General features: G+C 47.2%; 1 protein-coding gene across 2 annotated transcripts in view; it reads left to right on the forward strand.

Moving 5' to 3' along the window:
* The first annotated feature begins 7,590 nt into the window (after positions 1–7,590).
* SLC20A1 (solute carrier family 20 member 1) overlaps positions 7,591–18,904 on the forward strand; it is an 84,377-nt gene continuing 73,063 nt past the window's right edge. The window contains exons 1-4 of one of the 2 annotated variants that reach the window (XM_020886027.2): positions 7,591–7,809; positions 9,356–9,496; positions 9,579–9,744; positions 13,150–13,328. In XM_020886027.2, coding sequence (XP_020741686.1) covers positions 7,808–7,809; positions 9,356–9,496; positions 9,579–9,744; positions 13,150–13,173 — 333 coding nt within the window. In that variant the 5' untranslated portion in view covers positions 7,591–7,807 and the 3' untranslated portion in view covers positions 13,174–13,328. Of the gene's footprint in view, positions 7,810–9,355; positions 9,497–9,578; positions 9,745–13,149; positions 13,329–18,904 lie in introns of those variants that run through there. The other variant, XM_070479133.1, reaches the window with a different exon arrangement.

Raw genomic sequence — 18,904 nt, forward strand, 5'->3', positions numbered from 1 at the left:
TGCAACTTGCAGAAAAATATCTTCAGTAAGAGGACAGGGCTAAACATAAAACTGAGTAAGGAACTTATATCCATGAATGGAGTGTTGAATAATGAAAGAATTTGAGTATCTCAAAGACGTAAATACCCAATTGAATAGCATATTTTAGTTCCTGGTGATACCCATCCCTGGGTGCTGCTAGAAGCCAGATCTCCGGATCTAGTCCACTTGGAGACAAATCCATGGGATAGGTTCAGCCTTCAGTTCCTCAGGCAGTCAAAATACTTTCACCTAAGTTCCTAATGAGAAGCCACTTTTGATTCCATCTGTCTTGTGTATCACAGGGCAGCACCGCGGCCCCACCTGTCTGGGCAAGTGGAGGACATCCAGCCTTAGACTTCTCTTTTTTTTTCCCCTTTATTTTTATTAGTTGGAGGCTAATTACTTTACACAGCCTTAGACTTCTCACCCTCACCCAGATTTGTTAGGGGTCCTGCATCACTCTTTTTATCCAGCTGCGCAGCATGTGGATCTCAGTTCCCCAGACCTGGGATGGGATCCCTGCCCCCTGCATTGGGATCCTAGTTTTAGCCACTGGGCCACCAGTGAAATCCCTATCCCTTGCCACTCTTGGCACATCTTCAGGTTATAGTGTTGCTGTAACAATCCTGTCAACTTTGTTCACCCAACTGTGCCCTTGAAACAAGGACCTGCCACACACCTAGTGGTTGTAACTGGTACTGCATGATGTATTATAAAAACACGTTTCAGTGACTGGAGGGATTCTCTCCATGGTAAGGGCTGCTCCCACTGGGAAAATGTTACAATGACAACAGCAGCAATGGGATGAGCACACTTCTGGGACCTGTCTGGCACCCCCAGCCCAGCCATGTGGTGTGGGAGAAGCAGTGTAGGATTAGAGGGGAAACCACTGCGCTGACATTTAAAATGTGGTGGAGGCAGGTGTGCCTAAGAAACCAGCCAGCAGACTACAGTCTGCTCTTCCACTCACACCAGTCAGTCCTAGAGTGCCTTTGAATTTCAAGTGTTAATTACTGACAGTTATACAGAGTGCAGCCTGTGGCAAAGGATGTGAGCAAACATGGCCCCTAGAGCTTGGGACTTGTATCTTTACAAGAGGAGAGAACACAGAGACAAAGGAGGTTGATTTTAGTGAAGGCTGAATGAGCATCTACTAGTAGACAAAGGCCAAGGACTGAGCTTGGGACTTGTATCTTTACAAGAGGAGAGAACACAGAGACAAAGGAGGTTGATTTTAGTGAAGGCTGAATGAGCATCTACTAGTAGACAAAGGCCAAGGACTGTTGGCAACCACCAGAAGCTGGAAACAGGCCTGAAGATTTTCCCAGTCTCCCGAAAGAATCAACCTGCCAGCACCCTGATTCTGAACATCGGGCTTAAACTGTGAGAGGATATGTATCTGTCTCCTCAGTTTGTGGTTGACTGTTCAATAGCCTCAGAAGTCTAAGGACCAAGCTCGGCGCCAGGCAGAGCACACTGTTGGATAGTATGGGCTCTAAGTGAAATTTAGATGCCTCCCTTGGGACAGTATGTTTAACACTGGGATCAGTGAAGAGGGGGTGAAGGGGCCCAGTGGAGGCCACTCTTTCCCTGGCCAGTCACCTGGACAATACCCTTCCAGATGACCTGCTCCCCTTTGCCTTTCTTTTCACCATACCCTCCTCCCTTCTCGCTGAAATGTGCAAATCTCACATAAAATCAAACAGCTGATTCCTCCTCCCTTCTCAACCTTCCCAATTCTTAGTGCTATTCTCAGCTAAACTATCAAGAAGAAAGTAATCATTAACCCTGCCCAGAGGGGTGTGCATTTTTAAGTAGGTACTTTTTAACCCACATTAATTCAAGTGAGTATACTCAGTCCCTTCAGTCATGTCTGACTCTCTGCGACCCTAAGGGCTGTAACCTGCCAGGCTCCTCTGTCCATGAGATTCTCCAGGCAAGAATACTGGAGTGGGTTGCTATTTCCTCCTCCAGGGGATCTTCCCGACCCAGGGATCAAACCCGAGTCTCTCATGTTCCCTACATTGGCAAGCAGGTTCTTTACTAGTGCCACCTCAAGGGCGAGTAGTTTTTGTGTGTCAGTTTTGACTGTTTCTGCTTCTAGGACATTCCTCAGCAGAGGGCAGCAATACTAGGACCTCCCTTCTGGATAAATTGTCCTAAAGAAGGGGCTTCCTTTCTGCCTCTGTCTTCTCATTGAATCCTCAAACACTATTACAGGTAGATTTGCCTTGGGAAGCTTACTGAAAACACAGAATCCGGAGCCCCAAACACCACCTCACTCAGTATAAAAGCCAGAGTCCTGGTAACTGTCCCCAAGGCCACATGCATCCAGCCTCCTGGTAGTGCCTTGACCTCCCTCATCATTCACCTTGTGGCTCCCTGTATTCCAGCTAAACTGCCCTGTCCTCGTGCTCCTTGAATGGATCCTGCATATTCCAGCCTCAGATGAGGGCCTTTGCATTTGCTGTTTTCTCTCCTGGGACACTTGTCCCCAGGGCTCCCTCTCTCCCCGTCTCAGGTCTTTGTTCAGTGTACCCTCTCCGGGAGGTCCTCTAAAGTTCTGCAACAATTCCAGTGGGTGGAGGTCTCTACCACCAACCCAATTTTTCAGATACCAGCTGGGTGGCCTACAATTCAACTGAATTCTGACCCTACTGTTACCAAACCAGGGGTCTGCAACAAAGAGAGTTTGTTGTGAATAAAGAGTTATTCACAGAGCAGCCAAGTGAGGAGATGGCAGAACAAGTCTCTGATCCGCCTCCCCAAAGGCAAGGGGCTTGGGATATTTATGGGATAAAGAAGCAGGGTGGCCTTAGGCACTGGGATGGGTGGCTGGTCAGAGGTGGGAAAAAGATGAAGTAACTGGTGTTCTGCACAGGATATCCAAGTTACATGCTTCTTCATGAGATGCCTGCTCAAAGGTGGAGGCATCAGCAGGATCTGAGGGTGGAGTTTCCAGCCCTCTGACGTGAAAGTCACACATCCTGCAGCCTTCACCCTATATTGTCTATAAACAACCCCCCCCCCAAAAAAAAATCTTTGGAGGGTTTGGGGTTTCTGAGTACAAGCTACCCGTTCTCTTTGCTTGGCCCTGCAATAAACCTTTCGCTGCTCCAAACTTCCAGGTTTCAGTTTATTTAGCCTCACTGTGCACTGAACACATTAACTTTTTTTTTTTTTTTAGCAAGCTGTTTCCTTTTCTGCTGTAAGATAAGCTCAAGAATCTTGTTAGTCACCAGGTTCTGTTAACCAGGTGGGACCGGGTTTCCCTGTCTACAGGGAGATAGCATCGGATTCCACAGGTTAAGGGCTTGGTCCTCCAAGGCTGCCTTCCTTTGCCCCCCCAAAAGCAGGTAAACTTCAGGGGGCAACCCTGAGCCCAGGCTGTACTAACCTGTGCCTCTGGCCAATTGGCTAAAGAAGATGAGAGTTTTCAACAGAACCCTCTGTGTGTTCGATTAATTTGCTAGAGAGGCTCACAGAACTCAGAAAACATTTTACTTGCTGTTGGACCAAGATATAACTGAGTATGTCACTTGGAAACAGCCAGATGGAAGAGAGGCATAAGGCAAGGTATGGGGAAAAGGCATGGAGCTTCCAAGCTCTCCACCAGGCCACCTCCTCAAATCTTTTTAGGTGTTTATCAACCTGCAAGTTCTCCAAATCTCTTCCTTTTGGGTTTTTACTGGAGGATTCATTACACAGGCCGGAGAAGGCAATGGCAACACACTCCAGCACTTTTGCCTGGAAAATCCCATGGACAGAGGAGCCTGGTGAGCTGCCATCTATGGGGTCGCACAGAATCGGACATGACTGAAGCGACTTAGCAGCAGCAGCAGCATTACACAGGCATGAGTAATTAAGCCACCAGTCATATGTAACTGATTTAACCTCTAGGCCCTTCCCTCTCCCCAGAAGTCAGGAGGGTGAGACTGAAAGTTCCAATCATCTAATCACACTTGTTTCTCCTAGCAACCAATCCCCATCCTTAGGTGTGGTCCTCATTAACATAACAAAAGATACCTCTCATTTCTTAGGAAATTCCAAGGATTTCAGGAGCTCTATGCTTCCCTGATGGTTCAATCCCTGGGTCAGGAAAATCCCCTGGAGAAGGAAATGACAACCCATTCCAGTATTCTTGCCTGGGAAATTCCATGACCAAGGAGCCTGGTGGACTACAGTCCATGAGGTCACAAGAGTTGGACACAACTTAGTGACTAAACCAGGCTGAACAGTTAGAACTGGACACAGAACCACTGGTACAAAATTGGGAAGAGTACGTCAAAGCTATATATTGTCACCCTGTATATTTGATGCTTTTTAACTGTGGGGCTGAAGAAAACTCTTGAGAGACCCTCGGACAGCAAGGAGATCAAACTAGTCATTTCTAAAGGAAATCAACCCTGAATATTCATTGCAGGGACTGATTCGGAAGCTGAAGCTCCAATACTTTAGTTACCTGACGTGAAGAGCAGACTCACTGGGAAAGACCCTGATGCTGGCAAGGATGGAAGGAAAAAGGAGAAGGGGGCAACAGAGGATGGGATGATTTGACAGCAGCACTGACTCAATGAACATGAATCTGAGCAAAGTCCGGGAGATAATGAAGGACAGAGCAGCCTGTCATGCCACAGTCCATGCAGTCCCACAGTCAGACACAACTTAGCAACTAAAGAAACAAACTCTGACGAGGATAGAGAGAGAATACCAAGTGCTCCATATCAGGTGCTTGGTGTATGTCATCTCAGTTCCTAGTTTCAAAGGTATCCTGAAACATGTTATGAGGAAACTGAAACCCAAAGAGAAGCATTCTCCAAGAGTTCAAGTTCAAACCCAGCTCTGCTTCACTCCAAACCCCATGATCACTTGGGTCTCCCTTACATTCGATATCTAGAGAGGAAGTCAGTTATACTCTTGAGCCACAAAGGCAACTAGAAGTTTGGAGGCGTGAATGTCATGCTCCCAAGGGGGCCGGGGGGGGGGGGGGGTGCAGTTCTCCTGCTGAGGTCTCCATCACTTAGAAGCCCAGCCATTTGAACCCGTTCCTGGGAGGAAGCTATTACCTAGACTTTGGGATAAGACTCAGGGATAGGCCATGGAACAGCTTAAGATTTCATTCTCCCAGGAGGGGAGAAATCTGAGACTTTAGTCTACATCTGAAGCCAAAGAAAAGAGATGCTGATGCTGTTCCCTTCCTCTCTTTCAGGCTTCGTGCCAAACTGCTCACATGCACCATGTATTATGTGAAAAATGTCATTGTCATCATCCCAATTTTACAGTCTCACACACTTGCAACCAAGCAGGATGCCATGGGGCCTTCTCAGAACAGACCTCCCTCCCCATGTCCTCTACCTGCTTCTTGTCTGTAGTAAAACTTTAGCCTTGTATGTCTTCCCCAATTTCCAAAGAGTAAATTTAATCAGAGAAGTGAGAAAAAGCAGAAAGGGTAATAGTCAAACAAGACAAAATTGCTTAGCCATTAAACAAAGCCAAGGACCTTTAGTTCCTCCTCGTGGCTATAGTTAATATTCTGAGCCATATCCTTCGAGCTGTTTCGCAGATACCAAAACCCACACCAGGTTGAGGCAAATGGAACCCAGACTGGTTGGAACCAGAAGGCTGATGATGCTGACTCCTGGCTACCTCACCACTAACCAATTAGAAAAATATCCAGAACTGATCACACAGCCCACAACCCCATCCCTCACCCTGTCTTTAAAACCCATTCCCTGGGAATTTCCTGGTGGTCCAGCGGTTAGGACTTGGGTGCTTTCACTGCCAAGGGCCCAAGATGTTCTGTCCCTGGTCGGTTGGGGAACGAAGATGCTGCAAGCTGTGTGTCAAGGCCAAAAATTAAAAGAACAGCATAGTGTTGTCGGTATAACAAAAACCGGTTAGAACCAATTAGCCCCAAGAGGGAGGAATTCAACGTCCAGTAGACTTTGAGCCCCATGATACACTCACCGTAAATACATTAGCACATGCAAATGACACCCCACTGGCACCATGACAGTTCTGTGCTCAGTCGCTTCGGTTGTGTCTCTCCATCTGTGACCCCATGGACTGCAGCCCACCAGGCTCCTCTGTCCATGGGCTTCTCCAGGAAAGAATACTGCAGTGGGTTGCCATGTCCTCCTCCAGGGTATCTTCCCAACCCAGGGATGGAACCTGCGTTTCCTGTATTGCAGGCAGATTCTTTACCACTAGCGCCACCTGGGAAGCCCCATGACAGTTTTAAGGGAGACCACAAGAGGGCAAAAAGTGGGCGATGGCCTAATCCCCAACCCCTTCCCCCAAATAGTTGGAATATCCTCCTACTCCTTAGCCTAAGAAATTACCCATCCCCCCCAAATTAACCACCCCATATTTCAGGGCTGCTCTCCCCTTGAGAGGGGCCGCATTCTGCTTATAGAGTGTGCATCTCTGGAAATAACTATTTAACACTTTGTCTCTCAATGAATTGTTTCTGTGAAGAGACATAAGGAACTTTAGCTTCATTAAGTCCTGAGACCAGGTGAGTTTAAAAGACAGTGGGTTAAAATCCCAGTCCACAGGTTCCAGTCCCATCTGAACTGTGGTGTTTCAGCTGGGGAACATTCTGAGACTCCGAGCAATTGTCAGGCACGCTAAACGTGTGCCTCACTCAGTTGCTCAGTGTGTCCGACTCTTTGCGACCCGTGGGCTGTGGCCGGCCAGGCTCCTCTGTCCATGAGATTCTGCAGGCAAGAATACTGGAGTGGGTTGCTGTGCCCTCCTCCCGGGGATCTTCCTGACCCAGGGATCAAACCTGGGTCTCCTACATTGCAGGTGAATTCTTAACCGCTGAACCACCAGGGAAGCCCAAGCAATTGTCACTTGCTCACAAACGACTATTATTTCTTTTAGACATTATGATTAACTACATTTTTACATTCGTTTTGGCTGGCAACACCTCTGTGTAGGAGACAGCAGGACTGATACTCAATTGTCTAACCAAGGGATTACGCACACAGAGCCTCCACACCTGAAGACACAACCGAGGAGGCGGAGTAGTCATAACATGAAGAATTACAGAGAAGTGACTAACTCCCCCATGACGGCAGAGAACCGAGATGAAAACGCACGTCCGTCTTTAGATTCACGTGTAAATGCCCTGGGTAGTGGTCAAGGCCTGGGTAACCCAGCTTGAGTAAAGGAGACTTCCAGATCTCCTAGTACAGCTCTTGGGGTGACTTCGCCCTTCCCGCCCACTCGACCATGCGCAGGACCAGTCTCCGTAGTAGCGGATGTCCGCATGCGTAGACAGAAGGTGCAGCGCGGCCTCAGGGGACAGCTTCCGCGTCCTAGCGCTCAGCAGCCGGCAGCCACAGAGCCCAACCAAGCAGCGAACAGCAGCATGTTGAGGGGTCGCAGCAGCGGAAGCCGCTCGCCACCTGCTCCAATCGGAAGGCTTAGAGAGCGATCGGCGGCGGCGAAGTCCCGGCGTCCCGCAAACCTGCACGGCACTCCCAGTATGGCGGAGGTACCGCGATACCTCCAACTACTTCCGGGGAATTCCTCACGTAGCCAGGGCAAGCCGGAAACAGAAGGGCGTCTAGTACCCCAGCCGGCCGGAGGCGGAAGTCGCTACGCAGGGCGCCGCCATGACTGATTGGGCCTAATGGGAAGGGACCTTCCTGTCTACTTTGCGACCGACCGAATCTAGAAGTCAAGGAGACTGGGCTGGGCGCCGCCATGACAACTTGATATAGGAAAAGGCGGGACTATTCTCCCTCACTGATCCTCCTCCAGCATCGGCCTCAGGATGTGAGTAACTGGAGCGCCTACTCCGTACCTACCCCCGTTCACCTCTTCTTTACCCGGAAGGACTGACTTCCCTGTTCCCTGAAGATTCGAGCCTCAGGGTTCAGCTCAGTCCTTCACAGGCCCTAGTTCTCTGCGTGATCATAGAGCCCTCTGAGCGTTTAAATTCCACTCCTCTTTCGGGTCCATTCTCTTAACACCCCAAACTTTGCCTCTGAAACCCCAGGTATGGTCACTCACCTTGTAACCCTACCACTCCGGACTGTCTCAGGAGCTCTAGGACTTTTAATAAACCTGTCCTTAGAGCTCCATATTCCTCCCCCTGCATTATCTGACCGTACCTGTTGAACCTTTGAAATCTGTCCAGTACTTCAGACTTCACCTATAAGGCCCACAGACTTGTTTCTAGATACCTCTGATCTCACTCTGGATTTCCAGACCGTGTTCCTGAAAGTAGGAAAAGCTCAATTGTAGAACCCTCCAGATTTACCCCAGAGCCTCGGTCTCCAGGTCATGCCCCTAGGACCCTGAGACCTCCCCCAGGACCGCAAAATCTGCCCCAGGGCTTCAAGTCTCACTTTCAGTACCCCTGTCTTCATGCCTCATCTCTAAGACCCTCTGGTCAAGAGACCCTTCCCCAGGACCCAAGAAGTCACCTCCTTGGACCTCTAAACCTCACTTTTAGGGCCTTCAAACTCATGTAGTGCTCCCAGGTTCTCTCAGAGAACTCTAGGTGTTAGTCCTAAGGCCCTAAGACTTCTCTGCATGATTCCCAGGCCTAAACTGGGGGTTGCTGGGACTCCCAAGACCCTTCTTCCAGGACCCTTAAAACCTGCCTTAGATAATCCAACTTTTTTTTCCAGGGCCTTCACTATTTCCCCAGAAGCTTCCAGCCTGCCCCACAATCCCCAAGGCTCATGCTTAATTCTCTACTTCTTGGCCCTTTTCCAGGAATCTTCAAATTTTCAGATTTACCCAAGACCCCAGTCCCACTCCTGACTCTGATCAGAACTACCTCCCTTTTTAAAAAAACTGTTTCTTGTTTATTGTTTATTAACTTAGGAAAGGTCACAAACAAGCAGAACCATCTTTTTGATGTGACAGTAAGAATATGTAGTGTCATTTCTTTTCAGAAATTCTTTAAGAACAGAATTTTAAATTTTAGCTTAGGTTTAGAAATGATCTTGCTTTTTCTTTCCTAATGGTAATAGCTAAAAGCAGTGTACAAATATGAATACTTGAACAGTAAACTATAGGCAGTTTTTTCAGTTATTCTGTTGTGTCTTAATGTTTTCATTGGATGCATTGGTACAAGAGACATTAATAGCTTGTCTTCTACAGTATCTAAAATGGGATGGTACACACATACACTTTCATTTATTCAACAAATGATTTTTGAACACTCACTATGTACTGAACACTGGGGGTACAGCCCCCAGTGTTTTTTCCAGTGGGTACAGCCGTGAACAGAATGGGCCAAGTGCCTGCCCCTGAGTACTCCCTTTCTTGCCTTCTGCCTGGAATTTTCCTAGTGTATTATATCCCACAGGCAGGCAGCCCTGGAGATCACTGCTCGCTACTGCGGCCGGGAGCTGGAGCAGTATGGCCAGTGTGTGGCAGCCAAGCCGGAGTCATGGCAGCGAGACTGTCACCACCTTAAGATGAGCATTGCCCAGTGCACGTCCGCCCAGTGAGTGTGGGCAAGTACGGGACAATGGGGGTGGGCAGTGGCGTGGAAGTCTCCCTGGCTTGAAATGCCCTGCATCCCGCAGCCCAATCATCCGTCAGATCCGCCAGGCCTGTTTGGAACCTTTCAAGGCCTTTGAGGAATGTCTTCGACAGAATGAAGCCGCCGTGGGCAACTGTGCGGAGCACGTGCGCCGATTCCTGCAGTGTGCGGAGCAGGTGCAGCCAACACACAGACCCTCCACCTTGGAGGTAAGCTGGGGCTCAAAGGTTCATCCCACCCTGTCATCCTTCTGGTTGCTCAGAGTAAAGACCAGGGAGTCACCCTCAGCCCCACACAGAGCTTCACCATGCATCCTGACCCCAGGACATCAGAACACAGTCCTCTCTCACCCCTTCCATAGCCCCTGCTTTAGTCCAGCCACCTCCACCACCAGGAGACCTGCCCCAGCCTTCTCCCTGGTCTCCCTGAATCCCCTCTTACCTTTCTAAAGATTTTCTTTCTTTTTTTTAAGGTTTTGGCTGTGGTGGTTGCTTCTCTTGTTGCCTTGTTGCAGAGCACAGGCTCTAGATGTTCGGGCTTCAGTAGTTGCAGCGCATGGGCTCAGTAGTTGTGGCTCCTAGGCTCTAGAGCACAAGCTCAGTAGTTGTGGCCCACAGGCTTTGTTGCTCCACAGCATGTGGGATCTTCCTGGATCAGGGATCGAACTGGTGTTGCTCGCATTGCAAGGGGGTTTCTCAACCACTGAACCACAGGGAAGCCCCCCTCTTACCTTGTCTCCATGTAGTGGCCAGAGAGAACATTTAGGAACTGAAAACTAATCACATTACATCTTTGTCTGAAGTTCTTCAGCAGCTTCCCATCCACATTGAGAACAGAATCCCAGCTTTCTGCTGGTTTTCTGTGTTCTTTTCCAGGCTGACCCCATCTGCCTCCTCCATTACCCATGCCCCCTCTCCTCCTCACTGCCTCTCAGCTCTGCAGGGATGGGGCAAAAAAATAATAACTGGTTTTAATGTATACAGTACATAAGCAGATGCACAATATATCTATGGTATTAAAATGTCATGGATGGGTGCTTTTTTTTTTTTAAATGTTCAAAAAAGACTCCTTGGGTGAGGGGGGAGCAGTAATCTTAAAAAAGAAAAGTTGAGAAATGGTGGTTTAGTTGTTTACTGTCTCCTCCACTGGACTGCAAGCTCTGAAGGTAAAAGTCAGATCTTTCACCAGTTCCCTCTCAATCCCCCTTCCTTTGTCCCCCTCTCTCAGTTCTTGGGGCACCATCTTCTCTTCTTGAACCCAGAAGAGAAGCCTTCTCTTGGGCTTCCATGCTCTGTCTTAGCTCTTTCAATCCATTCTCTGTGATGGTCCCAGGGTGATTCCAGAGGAAATCTGATAATGTACCACTTTACTAAGAAATCTTCTCATGGGGGAGTGGGAAGGAGGCTCAAGAAGGAGGGCGTATAGGTGTATATATAGCTAATTCACTTTGTTGTATAGCAGAAACTAACACAACATTGTAAAGCAATTATACTTCAATAATAAAGTGAAAAAAAGAAACTTTTTCATGGCTCTTATGTTGACCAGGTCTAGTCTACCCCTCCTCCCCCATTCTGGCACAGCCTCCAGGGCCCTGCAGAATGTGGCCTCTGACCATCCCTCTCCCCACAATCCCCTCAAGCCCTGTGTTCCCACCCCAGTGAACCTGCAGTTATTCAAATGCCCATTAAACTCACCTGTTTCCAGGCTTCTATCTCACTGTTTCTGCCTGGACTGCCCTTTCCTACTCCATCTGACTCATTCCATTTCCAGCTTAGATGTTCCCTCCCTCAGGAAACCTCCCCTTGTGGCCTATCTCTTATCCTCCCAGGATCCCTGAGCTCCTTCCACAATGGCTTATATTTTACCCCTTGTAACTGCTCCCCTCCTATTGCCAGTTTCAGAGGAGTTCTTTGCTAAAGACTGGGGAGCTGCCCTTCTACCAGATCCTGTAGTCAGTGGGTTTTTTTCATAAGGCAGAGATGAGTTCAAATCCTAATTGAGTCATCTGTGAGACAGACTTCTTTCCAAAAAATATTCAGTAAGGACTACATACTATTTATATTAGGTTATTAATCATATGTTGGTGACGTTTCTTTCAAGTTAATGGGCATCTGACCAAAGACCTCATCTTCCCATCTCAGGGCCAGTTCCTCCCTCCCTCCCTCCCTGAGTGAGCAACCAAGCCTCTCCCTCATCTTCCTGTGGTCATCCCTGCCCTGCTCCTCAAGTCTGCTCTCCCCTTGAAGCCAAACGAGCTTTTTATTTATTTGTTTTTTTAATTATCATTGATATATAATTGGCTTACAGTGTTGTGTTAGTTTTTGCTGTACAACAAAGTGAATCTGTTACACATAAACATATATCCACGCTTTTTTAGGTTCTTTTCTCATATAGGTCATAGAGTATTGAGCAGAGTTCTTTGTGCTATGCAGTAGCTTATCTGTTTCATTCATATATATATATATGGGCTTCCCTGGTGGCTCAGACAGTAAAGAATCTGCCTGCAATGCAGGAGACACAGACAGAGGTTCAATCCCTGGTCGAAAAGATCCCCTGGAGGAGGGAATGGCAACCCACTCCAATAGCCTTGGCTGGAGAATTCCATGGACAGAGGAGCCAGTCTATGGGGTTGCAAAGAGTTGGACCAACTGAGCGACTATCACTGATTTTTTGTGTGTGTGTGTGTGTATATATACACACACAATGTGTTTTATTTCAATTTATCCCCCCCTTCCCTTTTCCTCTTGGTAACCATAAGTTTGTTTTCTACATCTGTGAGTCTATTTCTGTTCTGTAAATAAGTTCATTTGTACCATTTTTCAGATTCCACACATAAGCGATATCCAGAGGAGCTTTGAAAAACAGAAATTGGGTCACATCTGCTCCTTTAAAGCCAGGAGGTTCTCCAGTGCACTCAAAGTAATTACCCCACACCCAGCCCCTCCTCAGTGTCCTCTCCTTCCCTGTTTTAACATCCCAGTTGTAGCTTTTCCTCTTTGATTGGGGGCATTGAGATTCAGACCTCCTGTATCCTCTGGTCTCCAAAACAGCAAACGCACAGGCTCATTTAGTACAACGTGGTATAAAGACATCTTGTGTTAGCTTGTCTTTTCTTTCCGTTTTCTGTTGTTTTTTTTTTGTCTGAGAGGCATGTGGAATCTTAGTTCCCTGACTCGGGATCAAACCCGTACCCCGTGCAGTGGAAGCTGCAAGTGCAGACGATTAACCACTGAACCACTGGGGAAGTCCGTAGTTTTCTTCATGGGATTTATCAGCTGACAAATTTCTGTTCGCTTGTTATCTGTCCCTCCCTGGAGTCAGAGATGTGTGTGTGCCTCCACTGCTGGGTCCCTGGAACCTGTCACAATCCTGTATGTACACAGCAGGTCCTCTGTAAACCCAACAGAACGCTGCGTTTCTGCCCCCAGTGACAGTTCCCTGCTCCCGAGGTGTTCACGTGACAGACAGCTGAGGTCATCGCCTGACACCGTTTCCCTCCAGTCTGAGCTCTGCCAGGGCAGCCTTTGCTGTATCTACAGTCTCCCCAGCATGGTCCCAGGGCCAGCCAGGCACACAAGAGGTGCTGGTAGATGCTGATGTCTTTTTTTCCTCAGGCACACCCACTTCCTGCCTCCTGAGGACCCTTCGGATTGTAGGAAAACTGGACATGAGTGGTTGGCCACAGGATGTCCCCGCCCCTGAAGAATGGCCAGGTGGAGTCCTGAGGGCCCTGGATGTGGGCCTGGCTTCCCTGGACATCAAGATTCACAATAAAGACTGTATAAAGACTGTATACCAGGCTTGAGCCCTGCCTTCAGCACCTGAGGGGGTCCCGTTTCCCCACCTTAACCTAGTGTACCAAAGGGGTCCTGGGGCACCAGCCAAGCCACACCAACTGTTCACCAGGGTTAAGACAACCCCTCTTCTGTCCTCAACTCTACCAACATCCGTTTCCTGGTTCCTGCTGCACAGATATGGAGCAGAGCTCTCTCTCCTTTTAACTCTAGCATTTACCAAGTCTTCACTGAGTGTTTCCTTGAAGCTTTGGGGGCAGTAAATAACATACCTCCTTGCCTCCTGAGTTCAGAACCAGCTGGGTGATTGACATGGACATGAGGCAGTGTAGGTGAAAATACTTGCTTTTGTATTGAAAACATCTGCATTGAAGGATGTGGCTTAGGGTTTGCCACCCTGGGCTTCTTTTCTGTCATGGTTTCCATCCTTCCAGGGTCTAACCCTGGCTTCCTTGGCTCAGTGGTAAAGAATCCTCCTGCCAATGTAGGAGACACTGGTTCAATCCCTGGGTCAGGAAGATTCCTTGGAGAAGGAAATGGCAACCCACTCCAGTATCCTTGCCTGGAAAATCCCATGGTCAGAGGAACCTGGTAGGCTACAGTTCGTGGGGTCTCAAAAGAGTCAAGACATGATTGAGCGATTAAAGCAACGACGACAAAGGGTCTAACAGAGAGAATGTGAATGCAGGTAGTGTCTGGGGGGCGTGATTCCAGAAACACCAGTGGGTAGTAGACAGGAAGGCAGCCGATAAAAGGTGCGTCATCAAGCCAGTTATTCATGAGGCTCTGTCCCACCTGGGACTTCTGGGAGATAGCAAAGAACATCCCTCAGTTTCCCCTTCCCAGTGGCAAGGAAATTGGGGTGTATGTACACCAGCTTCCCATCTGACATTGTGGGATGTTTTCACAGGCATTGACTGCCTGGTATGTGGTCAGGTGCCCTCCCACCAGCAGAACCCTGAGCAGAGGGCAGCAGGGAATGAAGTGAGCAGCCTTCAGCACACAGGAGAGTGTGCTCAGGGGATGGGTAGGTGCCTGCTGTGGCTACTGCAGCTTCTCTGTGTTTGTTTTCAGGATCACAGGCTCCACAGGCATAGTTGGTTGATCCATCTTCCTGCAGAGGCAAGTCCTGAAGGGCAGAGGGTAGATGGGCAGGTGTGCAGGAGAGAGCGAGTCCAGAGCCTGCATCCATCTTCACTATTTAGATAAGTTATTCCTCTTTTGAGGGGACTCATGTCACAGTGCTGAACAGATCTTAAAGCTTGCACTTTGGCTTGGAAAAATGAGCGGGGAGTCTCTCCAGGGGATTTGATTCCTGAAACAAAGGGTATTGTTAGTTGGATTAGGAGCCAGAGTGGAAGTCCTGTGCAGCCAAGGTTGACGACGTGAGACCCAGACAAGAAAACTCAGGTAGTGGAGAGTGGATTGTTCTCCCTTCCTGTGGTTCCTGAAAGGGTGGTGTGGATCTCGGTGGCTTTCTGTTCTCAGCTTCAATTTCCCTGGGCTGTGTGTTGAGCCCTCAGATTTCTGTGTATGTTTTCAGCCTGGCCCTCTATTTGAGTAAGCTGCTGTGGGGTTCTCTCCAAGTGACTAAAAGAAGTGGTAAGAACAAACAACATGGAAGTGGAGACTTTTAGAATATCTTTAAGGGGCCTCTCTTATAACAGGCTTCCTTATAGTTGGGTCTCAGGGTTCCTGGAGAAGGAGTTGGCACCCCACTCCAGTATTCTTTCCTGGAAAGTCCCATGGATGGAGGAGTCTGGTGGGCTACAATCCACTGGGTTGGAAAGATCGGAAACAACTAAGCAACTAACATTTTACTTTTACTCAGGGGTCCAAGAGAGCAAAAAAAAAAAAAGTTCCCGCCTTTACCACATTCTGTTGGTCAAAGTAAGTCATGAGGCCAACCCAGGTTAAAGGTGTAGGGAGAGGGAAGACTGCCTCTTGATGGCATTTGCCTGCAAAGAATTTTTGCCTATATTTGCCCACAAAAACTTCACAGTTTCTATTCCTGTGTCTGTTTGGGTAAAATATATTTTCTAGGAATTTTTCACATGATCTGAATTTTTTAATTGCTATTAATTTGTTTTTAATATCCTCATCTTTTTAAGGTCTAATCAAATCTGTAACAAAAGGCCCCTTTTTCATTTCCGTTTTTGTTTTTTTTTCTTTTTGTTTTTTTTTTTTTTTTTTTTGACTGCACTGCCAGGCTTGTGGGATCTTAGTTCCCACCTGGACTCTGGGCAAGACTTTTTTTTTTTTTTTATGTGGATCATTTTTAAAGTCTTTATTTGTTACAGTATTGCTTCTGTTTAGCCAGGAGGAATGTGGGATCTTAGCTGGAACCCAGTAAGTGTGGGTTGAACCCACATACCCTGCACTGGAAGGCAGAGTCTTAACCCCTGGACTACCAGGGATGTCCCCTTTCTCATTTCTGATGTTGGTTATTTGTGCCTTCCTCCTTTTTACCTTGGTCAGTCCTGACAGGAATTTATTATTAATCTTTCCACAGAATCTACTCTTGGCTTTGTTGGTGCCCTCTTTCTATATTTGTTTTTAATTTAAATCTCTTCTTTATTATTAAATCCTTCTTTTCTTGTATTTAATTTTGTTTTCTACTTCTTAAATGTTTGAAGTGAAGTGAAGTCATTCAGTCGTGTCCAACTCTTTGCGACCTCTTGGACTTATAGCCCACCAGGCTCCTCCGGCCATGGGATTTTCCAGGCAAGAATACTGGAGTGGGTTGCTATTTCCTCCTCCAGGAGATCTTCCCGACCCAGGGATTGAACCCAGGTCTCCCACATTGTAGGCAGATGCTTTACCATCTGAGCCACCAGGGAAGTCTTTAAATGTTTAGCTCACTGATTTTCAGCCTTTTCCTTTTTCTAATATGCACACTTAAATTTCCTCAAAGCATAGCTATTTCACTGATCTCAGATCACTTAGATGTTTAAAATTATGTTTTAAAATTTCTAAACATATAGAAATTTTTCTAGTTACCTTGTCTAATTGCAGTTGAGCTGGGAACACATTTTATATTATTTCAGTCTTTTGGAAAGATGTTGAGACTTGTTGGCTTGGCATATGGTCTGTTTTTGTTATGTGCCATATGTGCTTGAATCATAATCCTGGGTTCATGATGCATTATCTTAGCTTGGATTCCCCCAGAAACAAACTTTGGAACAAGGATTTGGGAGATGATCCCAGAAAGCACTGGAAGGAGTATGGGAAATGAAACAGACGGGAACAAGGATTTGGGAGATGATCCCAGAAAGCACTGGAAGGAGTATGGGAAATGAAACAGACGGGAAAGCAGCTCATCAGAGGTGCATTAGCAAGGAAGTTAGCACCATGCATAACATCTTCATCCTCTTGGAAATCTGGGAAGCGGTGGAAATAGGTTTCCCACTCGAGTGGTGAGGGTGTCTGTACACTGACCCCCACCGTTTATTTGACTGAGGGCTGCTTAAGGGGATGGGCTTTGTTTTTATTTTTATCTTAGTTTGACCTACGGGATCTTAGTTAACCCAACCAGGGATGGAACCCATGGCCCGTGCAGTGAAGTGTGTAGTCTTAACCACTGGGCCACTAGCAAAGTCCCAAAGGGTTGGGTTTTTAATTTCCTGCCACTTGCTGCTTTCCACACACTTGGTTGGGGTGAGCTCTGTAGAAAGTTCTCCAACAAAGAGCTGCTGTCTTGGCTGCTTCACCCACTGAGTTCTCTTCAGTGGGCTCCACCTTGTGACCATTCACTTCTGTGGCCACAGCTGCTACTGCTCCTGTCTGTCATGGCTGCCTCATCAGCAGCCACCATTATCCTGACCACCTTTGCTGACTGTCACTACTGAGGCCGTCACCACATCACACTACAGCCACTGTCAGTGGGAGTATTGAGATAGTAAGAATGCCTTCAAAATGCTTGACTCAGTTCACAAGGAACAGCTATAGTCAACCCAGGAGGCCAATGAGAAGTGGTGGGCATGAAGCGGGTAAGCACTGGGAAGAGTGTGGGGAGGGGCAGGCAGCAATGTTGAGGGAATTTGTGTGGATGCTGAAGTGGTTGAGTGAGCTGACTATTCTGAGGAGGCAGAATTCCAGTCAAAGAAGTGTGAAGGTGATGAGGCAGGAGTATATGAACCAAGAAGCAGCATCTTTAAGGGTCATTATTTTCACCTTTGATGGTTGAACTGAGCATTTTGTGCTTGTCACTGAACATACTGACTTAGTTGATAATTGTTCATTATGTGAATGATAATAAATAGTTCAGTCAGCATTTATCTTCAAAGGATAAATCCCTCATTTATACCATCAAAAACTTTCAGGCAGAATGTGTGCAAATAGAAGCCAGATCTCTAAAGAAATGGACAATCTTGAAAGAAAGCAAGCTAGCTTTTACCATAAAATGTGCTGCTTTTCAAAAAAGTTCTGTTGCCATACCCTAGACCAGTTTAATCAGAATATCCTGGGGAAAGACCCAGACATTGATTATTTTTCTTTTTCTTTTTTTTTTGGCTCGAGTCATGTGGGATCTTAGTTCCCCAACCAGGGATCAAACCCATACCCCAAGCATTGAAAGCCTGGGGTCTTAACCACTGGACTGCCAGGAAAGTCCCTAAATACCAATTTCAAAATTGATTTCAATATGCAACCAAGAACCATTGCTTTGGTGGAATTACTAATTTTTGATGGACATTTTTGGACACTAACTTGCTTGGAAATAAGGTTCTGAAAGTTTTTGACCCTATTCTGAAGCCCCTGATAAGACAAAATTTGCAGATTCTGGGAGCCTATGAGTGTCACAATATATATTTTTTAACTTTATTTATTTTTGGCTGTGCTTGGTCTTCGTTGCTGTGTGGGCATTCTCTAGTAGCAGTGAGTGGACGGATACTCTCTAGTTGTGGTGAACAGGCTTCTCCTTGCGGAGTATGGGTCTTGGAGCACTCAGACTTCAGTAGTTGCAGCACGTGGATTCAGTAGATGAGGCTCTCAGGCTCTAGAGCATAGGCTCAATAGTTGTGGCTCACAGGCTTAATTGCTCCACAACGTGGGATCTTCCAGGATCAGTGATCTGAGCCATGTATCCTGCATTGACAGGCAGATTCCTTGTCACTGAGCCACCAGGGAAGCCCACGATAGTATTTCTTTTTAACACAATATTTACCAGTGGGGTGGTGACATACAAATAAGGTCAGATCCAAATAACATCCTTTCTGCCTTCTCTGATGGGCCAGAAATTATGGGATGCAAGGTGTGTCCGTTCAACCAGTCAGAAGGAAAGGGTGTCACTCTAAAAAGCATTAAGCAGTAAAAAAGTGTCAAGAACATAGACAAGTTTGTGCAATAAGGGGAACCCATGCTCCTGAGCCTCCCAAGGGCCAAGGCCTGGACACCACCTCTGAGCTGTGCTGGCTGCCAAGCATGGGTGGATAGCCCCAAGGCAAAATCTCTGACTTCCCAGGAGACGACATTGAGGATAAAGTGGTAACTGCGATGCAGCAGTGTGAGGTGCTGGCAAGGAAAAGGGGGAAATGCAGATGGGAAAAATGAAGAAAAAGAGCAACTCCAGAGAGTA

The sequence above is a fragment of the Odocoileus virginianus genome, chromosome 2, assembly GCF_023699985.2.
Source record: "Odocoileus virginianus isolate 20LAN1187 ecotype Illinois chromosome 2, Ovbor_1.2, whole genome shotgun sequence".
Classification (NCBI taxonomy): Eukaryota; Metazoa; Chordata; class Mammalia; order Artiodactyla; family Cervidae; genus Odocoileus; species Odocoileus virginianus.